The sequence below is a fragment of the Patagioenas fasciata genome, chromosome 1 (genome assembly GCF_037038585.1).
Source record: "Patagioenas fasciata isolate bPatFas1 chromosome 1, bPatFas1.hap1, whole genome shotgun sequence".
NCBI lineage: Eukaryota > Metazoa > Chordata > Aves > Columbiformes > Columbidae > Patagioenas > Patagioenas fasciata.
Window position 1 is genome coordinate 18339213 of NC_092520.1, and position 15777 is coordinate 18354989.

Below are 15777 nucleotides of genomic sequence, written 5' to 3' on the forward strand. Positions count from 1 at the left end.
ATGCTGCTGGTGTTGGAGGTCAATAGGAAATAGCCATCATTCCTGCCAATGGGACTGTGAAAAGAGAGGAGCTCCCTGGCTGCACCTTTGCTTGGCCCACAGAGGACCGATTTCACACTCAGTCTAACATCCACTTCTCCTCAACATGAACTTCAAGGACTTGGCCAGCTGTCTCAGCTCATTCTCAGTAGACATGGCCAGTATTCCTGTCTTGCTGTTGTACTGAGCAGTAGCTCTCCTCACCCTGACAACTACTCTCAGAGGACACAGCAGCAGACAGCAGCAGTGGTTATAAAGGCTGGATTATATTATGTTGCTGGAGCATAAATTTCCCCATTTCCAAAGCTGGGAGTTACCCAGCAACTGCTCTTTCAGGAACCTCAGGAGGAATGGTCATTGTGCAACCCCGCTGCACCTGCCTTCTCCTGCCTGCTCTTCTCCTGCCGTGCTCAGAACAAAGCAGCTCAACCGTGAAGCTCTGTCCCTGCTGTGCCCTTGGAGGCTCTGGGGGTAACAAAAGGATTATGCATTTTTCCTCCTGCAGTGATACCAGGGGATTTGTATTGACAGAAAAATAGCTTTTCTTTTCCATGTTCTCCTTTCTGCCCTTGCACTTTCAACAGCCTCTCTCACAAGCAGAATTCCTTTGTGCTCCAGGTATTTTCATTGTTCAGAGGATTTTTATCTTTCCCTCTTCCCCTTGATTTGTAGTCAGCAAACAGGCCCTTGGTTTATATTAGCTTAAAGAACACCTGAAACTCAGGTTTGAGATTGGAGGGATGTTATTAAAGAAGAATTTAGAAACTCTGTAGACAACGCTTATGGGGGTTTAATCTTCAAATATCTAAAGTTTCCAGACAGCACAGAAAATATCAGAAAGAATTGCAAATGGAGGGTTCGAAAATATAAGTTCGTGTCGCTCAGGAAAGAAAAGGGATGATATAGAGTCTGGAAAGAGATGAAAGTAGAAAAGGGACTGTGTAAAATGGAAGGAAGAGCATAAATCAGGAAGGAAATGTGTTTAGAACTAACTCAGAAGACAAGCCTACAGAAGAGTTTTGCCATCACAGTTATGTCAGTAACACTGCAATACATCTAGTTTTATATCAGGTCAGTCCCAGACAACATCTCAGCAGATGGAGTTTTTTCACAGAACCTGAACCCCTTGCTCAAAGAAGGGCCAACTTCAAAGAAAGATCAAGACTCTCAGGGCCAAGTTCTGAAGGTTTTTTTCCCAGGAAAAAATCTTTTGTCAAATCTGTTGATTTTCACTCTTCAAAGTGAACAAAAGCTGGCGGCAATACATCATGCCAGGATAGCTATGGCTTTGCTTGGTTTGAAATACCAGCAAAACTCTGCTATAGTTCCCAGGGTTCAGCACCTGCAAGGGATTTCTCAGCAGATTTCATACACAAAGTACTTATTTCTCAGCTAATCTCAATTCACTTTGGCACTCTCTCCTGTCTTCAGATCTTCCAAAAACCCTCCCTGTAAGTTCCCTGTGGGTGCTGTGGGGCAGCATCAGCCCCTCATTCCCCACCCCAGCGCAGCCAGGATTTCTGCTCACTGATCGGGTAGGAACAAGTTGGGCAAGAGGTGGGCAAGTCCCTGGGAAAGGCTGCTGCCTGCCTTCCTCAGGCAGCAGCTGTAATTTGTGTTATGGTGCTCCTCAGCAGCATGTTATTTCTTAAAAAAAATGTGAATAATCTAACAACGAGTAGACTGTTGTTGACATGGGGAATGTTCACAGCTACAAGATGCCCATCTGTCTCTGTTGTCATCTCAGGGCTGAGGTGACACTGCAGGTCTCTCGCCCACAGACAAACCACAGATATGGACACTGCAGAGGGTCCTTTCCATTCTTCCTTCCCAAAAGTTTCCTGCAAAGGAAACCCTAGGGCTTGCACACTGACTGATGGCCAGAGTGATCTAAAGGGTGTGGAGCTGAAAGTACAAGACCAGGGCACACAACTTATTAAAAAGGACTTCAGGAAGAGTAAAAACAAATGGGCACTGTTAAACTGTAAGGTAAGGTAGACTGCAGAAAATACTGAAAGCTAAAGTTGTGGCCAAACAGAAAAAAATCGAAGTAACATATCTGGTGGCAGATTGCATGCAAAAACACAGCAGACAAAAACACTTTGTGGAGCAAATGGCAAAGGGAATTAGCACTAATAACGTTTCTTCACATTAAGAATTCAGGAGCCTGTCAGAAAATCTTTAGGACCAGTCAACAGTATAAAAGAAGATCACAGCAGATATGGCCATTTAAAAATTATTTGTTTGCATCAATGCTCATAGTGGAAGAAACTTTGTTGCATCCAGATGGTTCCAACCACTCATGGGGGTTAGGGATCTTAGAAAGATTAGGTAGAAATTTAAATTGCTTTAGAAGAGAGATTAAAAAAATAACAGAGTGAATAGCAACAAATAAATAAAACTGATAATAAGCACTCAAGAGGTCTAAGATGTCTCTAAACTGGAAGAGCTAAGGTCAGAGCAGTGACGGATAACATGTCATTCAAAATTACTGGAAGGCTAAACAGGGGCAAACTTGAGGTCAGTTTTTAAAAATTGTTCCAAGGGTGATCTGAGTAACTACAGAACTCTTACTTCATCTTTAATTATACAGTGGGATCTGCCAACTTTTTATAAAATACACTGGGGTACTAGATTTACATGGCGAAGTCTTTGTAGTGGGATGGCCTGCAGGGGTGTCTTCTGTGAGAAGACACCAGGAGCTGCCATCATGTCAGATAGAGCCAACGCCAGCCAGCTCCAAGATGGAACCACTGCTGCCCAAAGCTGGTCCCATCAGTGATGCTGGTGGCATCTCTGTGGTAATATATTTAAGAAAGTGTAAAAATGCTACATGGCAGCAGGGGAGAGGAGTGAGAATATGTGAGAGAAAGAACCCTACAGACACCAGGGTCAGCGAAGAAGGGCAGGAGAAGCTTCAGGCACTGGAGCAGATATTCCCCTGCAGCCTGTGGTGCAGACCATGATGAGGTCACCTGTCCCCTTGCAGCCCATGAAGGTCCATGGTGGAGCAGATCTCCACCTGCAGCCCAGAGAGGACCCCACACCAAAGCAGGTGGATGCCCAAAGGAGGCTGTGACCCCATGGTAAGCCCACACTGGAGCAGGCTCCTGGCAGGACCTGTGACCCTGTGGAGACAGGACCCCAGGCTGGACCAGGTTTGCTGGCAGGACTCGTGACCCCATGGGGGACCCAGGCTGGAGCAGTCTGTCCCTGAAGGACTGCACCCTGTGGAAGGGACCCACTCTGGAGCAGTTCATGAAGAACTGCAGCCCATGGGAAGGACCCACATTGGAGAAGTTCATGGAGGACTGTCTCCCATGGGAGGGACCCCACACTGAACCAGAGGAAGAGCATGAAGAGGAAGAAGTGTCAGAGACAAAGCTTGTTATCTATTTCACATGCAACTTTTAATAATAACAGTAACCACTCCCAACATTTCCCTATTACAAATTCTCTCCAGAAATAATCTGCTCTGTCCTCATGAAGACTCTCCTCAGAAACTGGCTTCATCTGAGACAAAAAGCTCCCTGAGGAATTAATATCAGGAGATATCAAAGACAACCATAGCAAAACAAACATTGAAAAAAACATAAGGTAGACCTCAGTTTCTTATTACCAGGTCTAAACAAACCCATGCTCCTTATGGCTTGGTAAGCAGAAGCAAGATGTGAAGATGTGCTGCCCTGTGGAGTTTCCAGTGGCACTAGACACCTACCCTTAGGCAGCTGAATCAGCTACATAAAGGCCGTTCTGTGGATTCAGTCTCAGTGGAATCAATTTCTGGACTTCACCAAGCGTGTACATCCCACTGACTAGCAGCAGCTCAGACACAAAGGTCACAAGTGGACTTTTGTATAGGCAAATAAAGGGAGGTGTCATAACTTAGGTGAACCTGAACCACAGCTTTGTTGGCCTCACCAATCAATAGAAAAGAGCAAGAAGTAGCAGAAATGAGAAACAAAGAAACTGTGAAAGGGAAAGATATCTTTGCCTCTACTTTTGCCTGAGAGAACTAATTCTCAGCACCAGCTGGTCTGCACTGAGAGTGGTGAGAAGTCATGGACTCTGCCTCAGTCTAATGACTTTGTGCTATTAAGGGTGTTTCTAAGAGGGGGAAACATCACCATCCTCACGTAGGGAGGACTCAGGAATCACACCTCACCACTGTTATGTTGTGGACAAGAAGTGCTGTCCCTCACCCAGCTGGCAATGTGCCTGTGTGACTGGGCCAGGTGCACCAGTGATGTCAGCCAGTGTCGGTTCCCTGGCCCCCAAAGAACATCATTAGTAGCTGAGAAAGTTTTGAGACTCTGCTTCTGTTCTTAAACTGACATGACAGCAGCAGGAGTACTACGTGCTTCAAAGGCTGACTGGCTGCTTGACAGCACCGAAGAACACTTGAAACCAGGTCTTGTATCCAAAACCAAGCTTTACTTTCCAGATTTGGGAAGAATTTGACTGGCTTTATGTCCAATGACATTATGAAGGCCATTGCAAGTATTTTTTTCAGTCCACATACAACTTAAAGTAACTTTTTCTCACCATCATCTAGGAATGTTCACATTGCTAGAGAAGGACAACTGAGAACACAACTCCTGCGCCTTCTCTGGAGAGCCCCACCATCTTTTAAATGTACAGTAAATGACAAAATACCTTCTGGCCCAGAGAAAGTGGGATTCACTTCATGTACACTTAGGTATCTATAATGCAATGTCAACAAGGCTACTGCAATCACTTCACTCTTTTGTCTTGATATTTTGGCTCTGTGATTACCTTTTTCTATTCTGCTAATTTCTGATTATTTTGAACACCTAAACTGCTTTCAAAGATTCTGATTTCATTGTAACTCTCAGTTCTTTTTTATCACAGGGAGGAGGACTTAAATCTGGATGGAAATTACGCCCAAAAGTTGTCCAAAAAATAAGAAATATATATGTTTGGTTTACATGTTCGCAAAAATACAGAACTGGTCTTTGTCCTACACTGGCCATCGTGTATTAATTTCAGTTATTGAGTCTAATGCTACCCTGTTTTCCAATAATTCAATAAAAAGAAAGCTAAAAAAGATATGTCACAAAACATGACCTTAAAACTAGCTACCAAAGCTAAACAGCAACAAAGTTGCGAGACTCACTGAGGGGTTCAAACTCCAGCTTTCCAATCTAACACAATGAAAAATCCACCCATCCTGGGCTTGCAACCTGGTGCTTTCCCTGCCTGACTGGAGGAGTCAGAAGAGAAAAATAAGTAGCAAGTGAAGAGAAGAGCTTCCTCAGATGAAAAAACATTCATTAGCAGAGATGTTGGAGACATCACTGGGTACTCGGGTAAGTTCAGTGTATGAGGATGTTTATCAAAAAGAACTCATTGGCCCTGCACGCCAGCAGCACAAATTCAACTCCTGGCAGGAATCCCAGCATTTTCATTCTAGTCCATGCCTTACTCCTACAGCTGGGAATGTGTCCTGTAGAATTAAAAAAAAAACAGTCTTTCACTCAAGAAGAAGGTTCATCACACTGGAGGTTTAAAAATTAGTGAGAGACAAGAGAGGAAAACATAAAACTGAAATTAGTTCCTTGTTTGTTTTCTAGCTCCCCACTCTGAAGTTATAGAAACGCAGCGTTTGCTTTCTCCCACAGGCAGAGTTAATTACCAGTATGAATTGTTTTCACTGCTTCCTGCTGGAGTACCACAGAACCACTGACCCGAGGCCGCTGCCTCTGCCACGTCCTCCCCAGGCAGCCTAAAGGGAGCAACAAAAAAATCAGCAAAGATGCTGAGCAGGGTCTTTTCCCAGCCCGGATTGCCCTTCTCCTACCTGCAGAAGCAGCACCACTGGGGCTGGAGGTCAGGCTGACTGACAGGAAACAGCAGAAGTTGTGTGAAAGTGGAAGACCAAGAAAACAGACCCTCTCAATAAGAGGGACTCAAACAGAACAAGATTCAGCTCCATGGATATGACTACAAACTGTAAAACCTCTCTACCTTTTCAGCAACTGCCAGTTCAGGCCTCCTCCCCCACCTAGTTTTTCTTCACTGCTTCTCCTTAAGATCCTTTTTTTGTTCCAGGTGTCTCTGTCACTGTTCTACCCTAAATCCATTACTTTTCACACATCCAGAAAGCTTCACCATCCAGCCAGCATGGTTAATGAAGGAGGTTGGTCAAATCGTTTCTTCACAGCTCTTTACTGGATGTGGTACCTGGCAATGTCCCATTGCTCTTGCTGCAGTTGCTGCCACTCTCATGAGGAAATCCAGTCAACATCTCAACTTAAAAATTCCTGTCTCTCCAGGAGTGGCAAAGTAGCCATGAGCTACCATTCTTGAGACCAGGACCCTGACCACACAGCCCTTCAGCACTGTTGTCTTCTTTCTGATGGGTTCCTGCTGCCTATGGGGCACAAAGACACAAAAAGACATTTTCATCCTCTTTGTCTCCCGTGGGATGCCATGAGTAACTGAAGGTCTTTACAATTTTACCCAAGGGGGAACAGCAGAGGATTTCAACTGAAAGCAGCAATTCCTGCTTCACCTGTATGAGATAGCTGTTGTAGAAGCAGTGTGTTCGATTCTCTGGTAGCTGAAGTCTGAAATAACTCTTTCTCCCTATGTTGGCTGTGCTGGTATAGACCTAACAGGGCAACTCTCCCAGGTGGCATTATTGCTGACTCTTCAGTGGGACTGTGAGCAGCTTGTCCTCCTACTCTGCAGCTGCTCACCGGATACCCATGCATATTGCTGTCAGCAGAGGTTTCTTCTCTGCCGGTTCCTCTGGAGGAACAAGGCATGCAGAAGAAACTCACATCTGAGTGGAACAACAGTAACAATAGGGGTCTGCTTGTGCTGGAAACTCCCACTGTCTCTGTATGTTCACACCTCCTAAAGATCCACCTGAGCAGCTGGGAGCTGTGGCTTCACAAAGAGCATGGAGTCCATGGGATGATGGGACTGTGTAGTTTTGCTTCTGTTCCCCTGTCCCCAGTATAAGAAAGACATGAATAAACTGGAATGAGTTCAGCAGAGGCCACTTGAGATGGTTGGCAGCTGGAGCACTTGCCCTATGAGAAGGGGTTTCTACCCTTTACATTTAACACGTGTCCCAGAGCAAAATGCAATGATTTCCAGTGCAGGCACTTTCCTCAGTCCCAGTGGGACAGCAGGGAGAGAAGAAAAGTGATGGAGAGGAAGCAAGTGAGGACTCCACAGGACAAATGACCCTTAAACCATTCTACTTCCATTTTGCCTCAGCCCCTTCAGAGGTTTCTTCCCCTCCCACCCCACCACTCCTCTTCCTACCTCACTCCCTCCAACACCTTCATCTCAGTACTGCCAGGATCCTCATCAAACTCACATCACCCCCTTGGGGAGTGGTCCCAGATCTGTCCCCTTCCTTCACAGCCCCAAGTCTGTATAACCCTGCAAGCCCCCTGGCCAGCACGCCCTGGTGATACCTATTCTGCCTGGCAAGGGTGGCCCCACCACTGAGAGACAGGCAGTCAACAGGAACAGTACATAGCAACAACTAGCACTCACCACAGGGTTTGTTGACACTCCCCAAGGACTCCCACCCACTCTCCAGGCTCATAAATTCCCCTGTGCCATCACCTACATGCAGAGAGGTGCCAAGCTGGTCCCCCATGATGCAGCTGCTCATCCTGGCCATCCTCTTCCTGCTGGGCTTCTACTGCCCCTTGGGTATGGCATCACGGGAGTATGAGTCCATCCTCACCGTGCCCAACGGAGGCCCCTGGGGCTCTTGGGGGAACCCAGAGTTTTGCCCCAGTGGCTACGCTAAGGGATTTGAAGTGAAGGTAAGGTTTAGCTCCTTCTTTGGGATGGAAAAAAAACTGCTGTGAAATGATGTTTTGTTCTGGTCTCAGCAGGGCTGGCCACAACGATTTGTCCCATTGCAGCAGTTTGCATCTGCGTCACTCATGCAGGCTTACCAGCAAGAAATCTGTATTGCAGAGCAGCTCTCCAGGCTCCCTGCCAGGGAGCAATTTCTTAGCAGAGGAGTCCATAGGGTGAGGGAAGACCTGGGGTCAATCTCCGCAGTTTGGAGAAAGAGCAGAGGTGGGCAACAGCAAAAAAAGCGTCCCTGAGAAATGCCCTGGAGCTGCCTCACAACCCCACTCAGCAGCACTGACTACGTCCCTGGAGTCTCCTACCATCCTTCATCAGGACAGCTCACCTCATTACTTCTTTTAAATGGAGGAGAGTGCTAACCACTCACTGGTGATACTCCTATTTTCATCCTCTCTTCTAAGGTGGAGCCCTACTGGGGATTATGGCTGTTTAGGGATGACACAGCTCTGAACGGCATCCGCCTGCTCTGCACCGATGGCACAGTCATAGAGTCCTCTGTTGGGCCGTAAGTACTCTTTGCTTTCTTGTCCTCCTTGAGGTCAGCAGCTTCCGGGCAGCACGTAGGAAAACCTGTGTGATGGTTTCCCCATAGGCACCCACACCCCCTGTGAGCGTGGCTCCCCACCTTGCTTGAGGACGTGGGTGAGGTCCCCCTGGCCACCAAGTGTGAAGGTCTTTGGGTGGACATCCGGTACTGCAGAGGGAACAATATGTACTTTAAAAGATGGGAGTTGAAAAAATCCACATATTAAACCTGTACTTTCTCCTTTTCCTCAAATACTCACTTGGAAAAGGACATTTATGTTAAATAACAGGGACAAAGCAAGGAACTGAACTCCTCAAGGAGTCTTGCAGAAACAGGACAGCCCAGGCTGGATGGTGGCCAGGCATCCAGGGGGTGATGGGGAAGCCGAGTGAAACAGGTGCCTGTAGAAGAAACCCACTGTCCCTCCGTAGGTCCCCTGCCCCCCGACTACTGGGTCACAGGTGTGTTGTGGTGTTGATTGCATTACAACAGGGGCTAAACACATCTTGTTGAGCTGTTTTCTTCTCTGGCAGGTGGGGAAAGTGGACTGGCGCCCAGGTCTGCCACAGCAACAAGCTGGTTTCCTTCTCACTGCGTGTGGAAGGGAGGCAGTACCTGGGTGATGACACAGCTGCCAACAATGTGAGGTTCGCCTGCTCAGATGGGACACAGCTGGAAGGCTACGGACTTTCATGGGGTCACTTCGGCCCATGGAGTAGCAGGTGCAGCTCCGGGGCCATCTGTGGGCTCCAGACGAAGGTGGAAGCACCCCAGGGAGTTCGGGATGACACAGCTCTCAATGACGTAAGAATCTTCTGCTGTGAATAAGTCCAATCCCCCACCCCATGACAGTGTGTACTAAGTGATCCACCATTAAACCTTGAATCTGTCCTGCACAAGGAGAGGTGTGCATTTTTCTCCATCACATTTTGTCAGAGGTAGCCTGATCCTGTGGTGACAACACCCTGGGGGTTTCATCCTGCCCCCATCCACCTGATGTGAGGTTGCTGCAGTGCCTTGCTCCTTGGTCCAGCCTGCAGCAAGGCTGAGGATGTGTTACCAGGAGATGCATGTGCACACACACACACACAGATGGCCAGTCACTGATGAACACAGAGAGCAGTGACTTTACACATCCACACAGACTCATGCACACACACACTGCTCACACACACATGGACAGCATGGGCAGCAGGTGCTGTTCCTCTCAGACTGATCAGTATAAACATCCACTAGTGAAATATGGACCCACACATGGAAGATGGGTCTCTCCAGTAGCAGGCATCAGCTGGCTGAAGGTCCTGGGTTCCCCAGGTGTTGGCACCAGACCGTCCAGCTCCTGAGGATCATGGTCCCGCACCATCCCATAATAATTCTCACACATTCCCACAACACTCCTCCAGCAAACACAGAGAGCAGGTTTGGGCTCTGTTGACACTACTGAGGTTACTGCTCCACCTGATATTGCCTCCCTGATCCTCTCTGAGACTTTGTGTTCACTGTAGTTAGGCTTTGTAATAAATTCATAACCCAACAAATTCCTGGGGGTGAGCACAGAGGATCCCCACACTTGTAGGTAAGGCAGGAGGCAGGACTATAAGGGATGGACAGTGAAGGAGGAGAAGAGGGATATCTGTCCTGGTTTCAAAGGAGAGGAAGACCAGTTCTTCACTCTCTCTCCATTACAATGGTTACAATGTGGAGGGTTGACCAGCATACTTCATTCATCCATGAATAGGTTCAAATATACCATGCAGCTGCAGGCCTCAGCTCCATGCCTCTCCTTCCAGCCTGCTCAGCACAGCATCTCAACATCTCTGGGTGTCTGGTGCAAATCAGACAGCTTGAGGATTTTTGTTTCCAAGCCTGCAGTAATTCACATGCAGTGAAATCAGAAGTGTGCCATCATGTAAGCACCTTTCCTGAACCCACCGCCATCTCCTTCAGCATCAAGACCTCGTATTTCGTCCTGCTTTCTAGAGCTGTAGGTAATACTTCACATGTGAGGACTCTGTCCATGATAACAAGTGTGGGACATGGAGTAGCCACAAACCCAGTTCTCACAGAGTCTTATGCAAGATCAAAATAGTTGAAGAGTCCTATGGTCCACACACACAGGGAGGGCTTGGGGAGGAAGGGAACAAACAGCAAGGACGAGGAGAGTTCCACAATGAATTTGCAAAGATTTCAAGAACAAACCTTTTTCTCAGTACCAAGAGTACAAAAAGGAGGAAGAAATCTGAGAAAGACATAGGGGGGAAGGAGAGTATCTTTCCCTCTAGTTCGTTCATAAGCGTTTCCCACACACATATTTTAAATTTGCTTGCTATGGTATGCTCTCTGATAGGTGATTTTTGCATAGGAAGATTGTGAATGGTTGTCAGTAGCACCTGTGAGCCAAGAGTTTCTGTGCACATATTGAACATCTGAACACACAGATACAGCTAATTCAGTGTTACCTTTGTTTAATCCCTGCTGGGAGCCCAGATATGTCTGAAGCATGAACCATGCCATCGTTTGCCCTTATGCATCCAAACAGTCTGTCTGCCACTTGGCATGCAGCCAAGAGAATTCCAGAGTCATGGAATGGGTTGGAAGGGATCTTAAAGATCACGTACTCCCAAATGCCTTGCCACGGGCAGGGACACCTTCCGCTAGACCAGGTTGCTCAAAGCCCTGTCTAACCTGGACTTGAATACTTCCAGGGATGAGGCATCCACAGGTCCTCTGGGCAACCTGTTCCAGTATTTCACTATCTTCATGGTGAAGAATTTCTTCTTTATATCCAACTTAAACTTACTCTCCTTCAGTTTAAAGCCATTACCCCTTTTCCCATCACTACATGCCCTCATAAAACATCCCTCTGCAGCTTTCTTGTGGGTCCCCTTTAGGTACTAGAAGGTTGCTATAAGGTCTCCCCAGAGCCTTCTCTTCTGCAGGTTGAACAACCCTAACTCTCTCAGCCTCTTTTCACAGGAGGGGTGCTTCATTCCTCTGATCATCTTGGTGGAAGAAGCCTCACAACACATATATTTACAAGCATGTTTAACCCTTTCCACCAAGACTTTGAAAACCAGGGTTTGAAACTCCAAGCCGTTACATTTTTAGTGATCATTTCATTGCTTACCACATACTTACCTCAATCCACACCTATACTGGTAAACCACACAGAGACACCTGTTATCTCAAGAGAACACCAGACCAAAAATCAAAACAGAATCACTGAATACATGAGCTGGCAGCAAGGTCACACATCTTCACAGGTGGATAACCAATTTTAAGAGATAAAGGCACTGTTGAGGCAGCTCAGTTTTCTATTATGGGAATCACTTTACGATCAGATGTAGTAGGAAAATTCATAAGTCAGCTTTTCTTCTAGAAAAAGGTTCCCCTAGAGCACTCTGAAATACACTAAGACAAAAAGATGGGATGCTTGTCATGAATGTCTCAAGAGGTTTTTACATTAGCTTTGTATTATTATATCACTTTCATATTATTCACTTGAGTTGTTGTACACAGCATTTTGCATGGTATTAAACATGAAAGAGACTTTCCCTCTACACAGGTAGTTCCTGCAAAAGAATCAGTCTTAGAAGTCATTTTCTGGTCTTTCTGCTCAGCTCTTAGCCCTCCCCATCATAACAAAAATGCTCGATTGAGCTAAGTCCAAATGCAACGTCAGGTCCTTTCAAATAATAAATATCCAAGTTTCTGGGCTGATAAGATCTAACAGCGAAATTCTGGAAGAGAAATCCATGTCCGTTACTCTTTCGAATTCGTTATTTGATTAATGTTGGATTTTGTACTGTGTGTGCCATTACTTCTCCACAGTGAACCCCAGGGCTTGCCACAGCCCAACACAAAGCGACAAGGCTCATGTCAAGCACTCGCTTTCTGTCCATTCACAGCAGCCTGTGGCCCCTCCCATCTCAGGAAAACCTGAATGGAATACCTGCCAGAACCCCAAGGCTTTTCAATAATGGTCCTGCTTCTTTTGCAGTTATTTACCTTGATGTACATCAAGAGCTGGTTGAGATGTTTAATCTTAAGCCTCTCACTTCATGCTTATTTTGTCTTTAGGCACCATTGATGTTAAATAACCAGCAGCAGCTATTCTTCCTCCATTTACTGGGCAGACCATACATGGTGGTCAAAATTTTATGTGAAGATATTCACAGAAACACTTCCTCAAGATATGTGGGTTACATGCAACAATTACCATTAACAAAGTAATGTCAGTTCTCCACATATATGTGGTTTTGAGCACCTGGAGGATGGTGACTAGCTCTAAAATAACACCTAGGGTTCACCTTGTGAACAGTTTGTAGTAGCTGTGGAACGATGGTGGCCTTGTTCTACCCAAGTAACCAGTTTTCCTCCTTAGAAAATCCTAGTTACTTCCCCAAATAGATTGATTCAGTCAGAGAAGTGCCAATGGAGTTACGCTGTAGTAAAGAAGTGCAACAGGGGATATCCCAAAGCTATAATCTTTGTTAAGCGAATAGGTAGTAAAGGGAATACAATGATGTCATTTACACTCCAGTGGGCGAAGCACAAATCACAGAGGTCTCCACACAACCTAGGCATGCGCCCAGTTTCCTTGGGTGTACTGGCATGCTGTCCATAGACGGCTGTGACCTGCCTCTGCTGTTGTGAGCAGGAGGTTGAGCCTGCAGCCACAGCCATCACCTCCCAGCAGCGTTACCAGTCCAGCACCTCGCTCATCACAGCTGTCCAGTACCCAGCCCAGAGCAGAGGCAGCACCACACTCATATCTGTTCAGAGCAAGCCTGCAAAAATAGACCTACTTTCGTCCTCAGGCCTCACTCCCCAGGGCTCAGCACTGCTTTCCCGCTGCTCCCATGCTTTCTTCTACATCATAGAACTTTCTACTCAATTCTCTTTCTGTGCCAGACACAGGATAACACCTGCTTTTGCTCAAACCCCCTCCTCATTCACAAAATGCAGGGACAGATGGAGAACAGGAGCACTGATGTCACACCTGCTGAAAGCAGCATTCACATTTTATTATTTGCACCTGATAGTTTCTTTTTGACTGTCTATTCTGGCGGCAGATCTAATGTGTAAAGCCACAGTAATGGACCAGGACCCCTGTGGAACCAAGGAGCAGAAGGATGGTCCACGCTCTAATCTTTGTTGCAATTTGAGCACGCACATTTCCATGCATCCTCGTGTGCCAGTGAGGTGACAGGGCACTTCTGAGAAGCCATAGGCCTGTCCCCTGGCTGTCACAACACCTGGGACACCCTTTCTGGAGTGAGAGAAAATATGTGAGTAATAAAATAGAGCAGGATGGAAATTGCGTTGGAAATTTTCCTAGTATTTCTCCCAGGAATACTGAAGAAAGACACACAACATGTTGATCTTCCACATCTTCATTCCAAAGTTTGGTGACCCAGTGGATATCACTGCCATATGACACAAATGGCACAAGCCACTTTGCAGGCTCTGAAATGAATGGATTTAAATCTGCTAATAGATAATGTAAACTGAAATAATTAATACTAAAGCTAGAAAATAGGTGTCTTCAAAGCTTTACAAAATGCTAACGTTGTCAGACAGCATGGACTCACATCTAGGCACTGGATATTTCAAACAATCTACCTTCATTGGAGCAGTCAGCCTCAAAACTTCTCCAGAAAGCTTCTTGTTTCCCCCCTAAAAGCAGCAAGCGTTGGATTCCAGTCTAAACTAGAAAACAAACTGCACTGGGAGACATTGCAGCCTACTAGCTGTCTTCTGCTTATCAGCATTTCCATCTTCTGAGCCCACCACATTCTGGTCAGAAAAACTATATCTCCAGCTCTGTGAAGTCTGAACTTGGCTCCACATTGAGCAAATGTCCCCAAAGTTCAGAGCTCTTCCAAGCCAGCTTATTTCCTCTGAGAACATCTTTAATGAAGTACTTATTTATATTTTCCTTGCAGTAGAAATACTGTATCTGATATTATTTGTTATTTTTTATTTTAGTAGGAGATTTGGGTTTGCTTCCACAAGTGTGTCTTTGGCCTGTAATAAAATCCATACTGAAGCAATGGCTAATTCTGAACAAGCAAGTAATTATTTCAATAAATCCAAGGGAGGACACAAACAGCTACATCCCTCCGACCTTTCTGTGCCCCTTTTCAGCAACAAACATGTGCTTTGAGTAACAGAACAAAATTTCTTGTGCTGTGGTTCTGCAGCGTCATAGTAGAGTGCTACCTATATCCATGTAATTAGAAGAGGGGTTAATGAATTGCTAAAGCATATGTTTTCAGTGGATAAAGTAGATAGAAATCATATTTAAGTGGGCTAAACAGTTTATTAAATGAGATTGTAATAGATAGTTTGTCTCTTGTCAAGTGTAATTTCAAGATGAATTGATGTAATTCTTTATCTCAGGAAAGTCTGCTAGTTAAAAAAGGGCTGTAGGCTCTACTGATGTGAACCAGTGTCATCACTCATTTCTTGTGGCTTGAATACTTTCTCTCTTTTTTCTTTTTCATCCCTTAATCTTTCATATCTTTCCTTTGATTTTCTAAAAAATAGAGATCAACCTCAGCCGTGACTTCAGATACACACACTTTTGAGTACTCACTGCTGTGTTGGAGATTTCCTTCTTCTGTCCAGCTTCAGCACAGTGTTTGCAGGAACAATTCCATGGAGTATAGTTGCCTTCCCTACACAGAACTCAGAAGCTGATTTAGGAACAACCAGACTCTTACATAGCTTTTAAATGCTGCTGTCCTCAGGAAAGAAGAGCGTAGGGACATCGCAACCCTCACGGCAGTTTGCCAATACCCGGGGCAGGTATGTCTATGAAGGAGCTGATCCCTTGCCAAGGTCTGGAGGTGGCTTTGACGAAGAAGAGGAAAGGACATAGTTCTAGGGAGGCTACCTGCTCCCTGGCTTGCAGAGGGACGAGTTCCAGCATTGCTGCTCTTTACAGCTGTGTGGAGCTTTCAGAACTGGGAGGACAGGGTTTCCTCTTCCCATTTCAGGGAGTAAGGAGATCTTTTGAAAGCTTCCAAGTAACAAGCTGCAATGGTGATACTTTTGGGGGAGAGTCCTAATAGAAAGAAAGAAAAATCACCACCTCTCATTTTTCTGCTCTCTAGCGTGATTTTGAAGTATGTTTAAAAAAAAAAAAAAAATGTATCAAAAGCAGCAAGCATCATAAGGATCATCTGCTGTTCTCACGGTGCTTCCAAGCCTCAAGTTTGTGCAAGTAACATCCAATTTTACAAGACCAAGACATCAAGAAAGTGCTAGGATTTCAATGTCTTGCTGAAGTCTGTGTCTTGATTGCAGTGGTAGCACATATTCCAAAGTCTTGTTAT

General features: G+C 45.7%; 1 protein-coding gene across 1 annotated transcript; it reads left to right on the plus strand.

Moving 5' to 3' along the window:
* The first annotated feature begins 7672 nt into the window (after positions 1–7672).
* On the plus strand, positions 7673–9306 carry LOC136114565 (vitelline membrane outer layer protein 1-like). The gene is made up of 3 exons (XM_065859937.2): positions 7673–7853; positions 8310–8413; positions 8968–9306. Exons 1-3 carry the CDS (start codon positions 7680–7682, stop codon positions 9260–9262), a joined length of 573 nt encoding a protein of 190 aa, XP_065716009.2. The 5' UTR covers positions 7673–7679; the 3' UTR covers positions 9263–9306.
* Positions 9307–15777: the final 6471 nt, after the last annotated feature.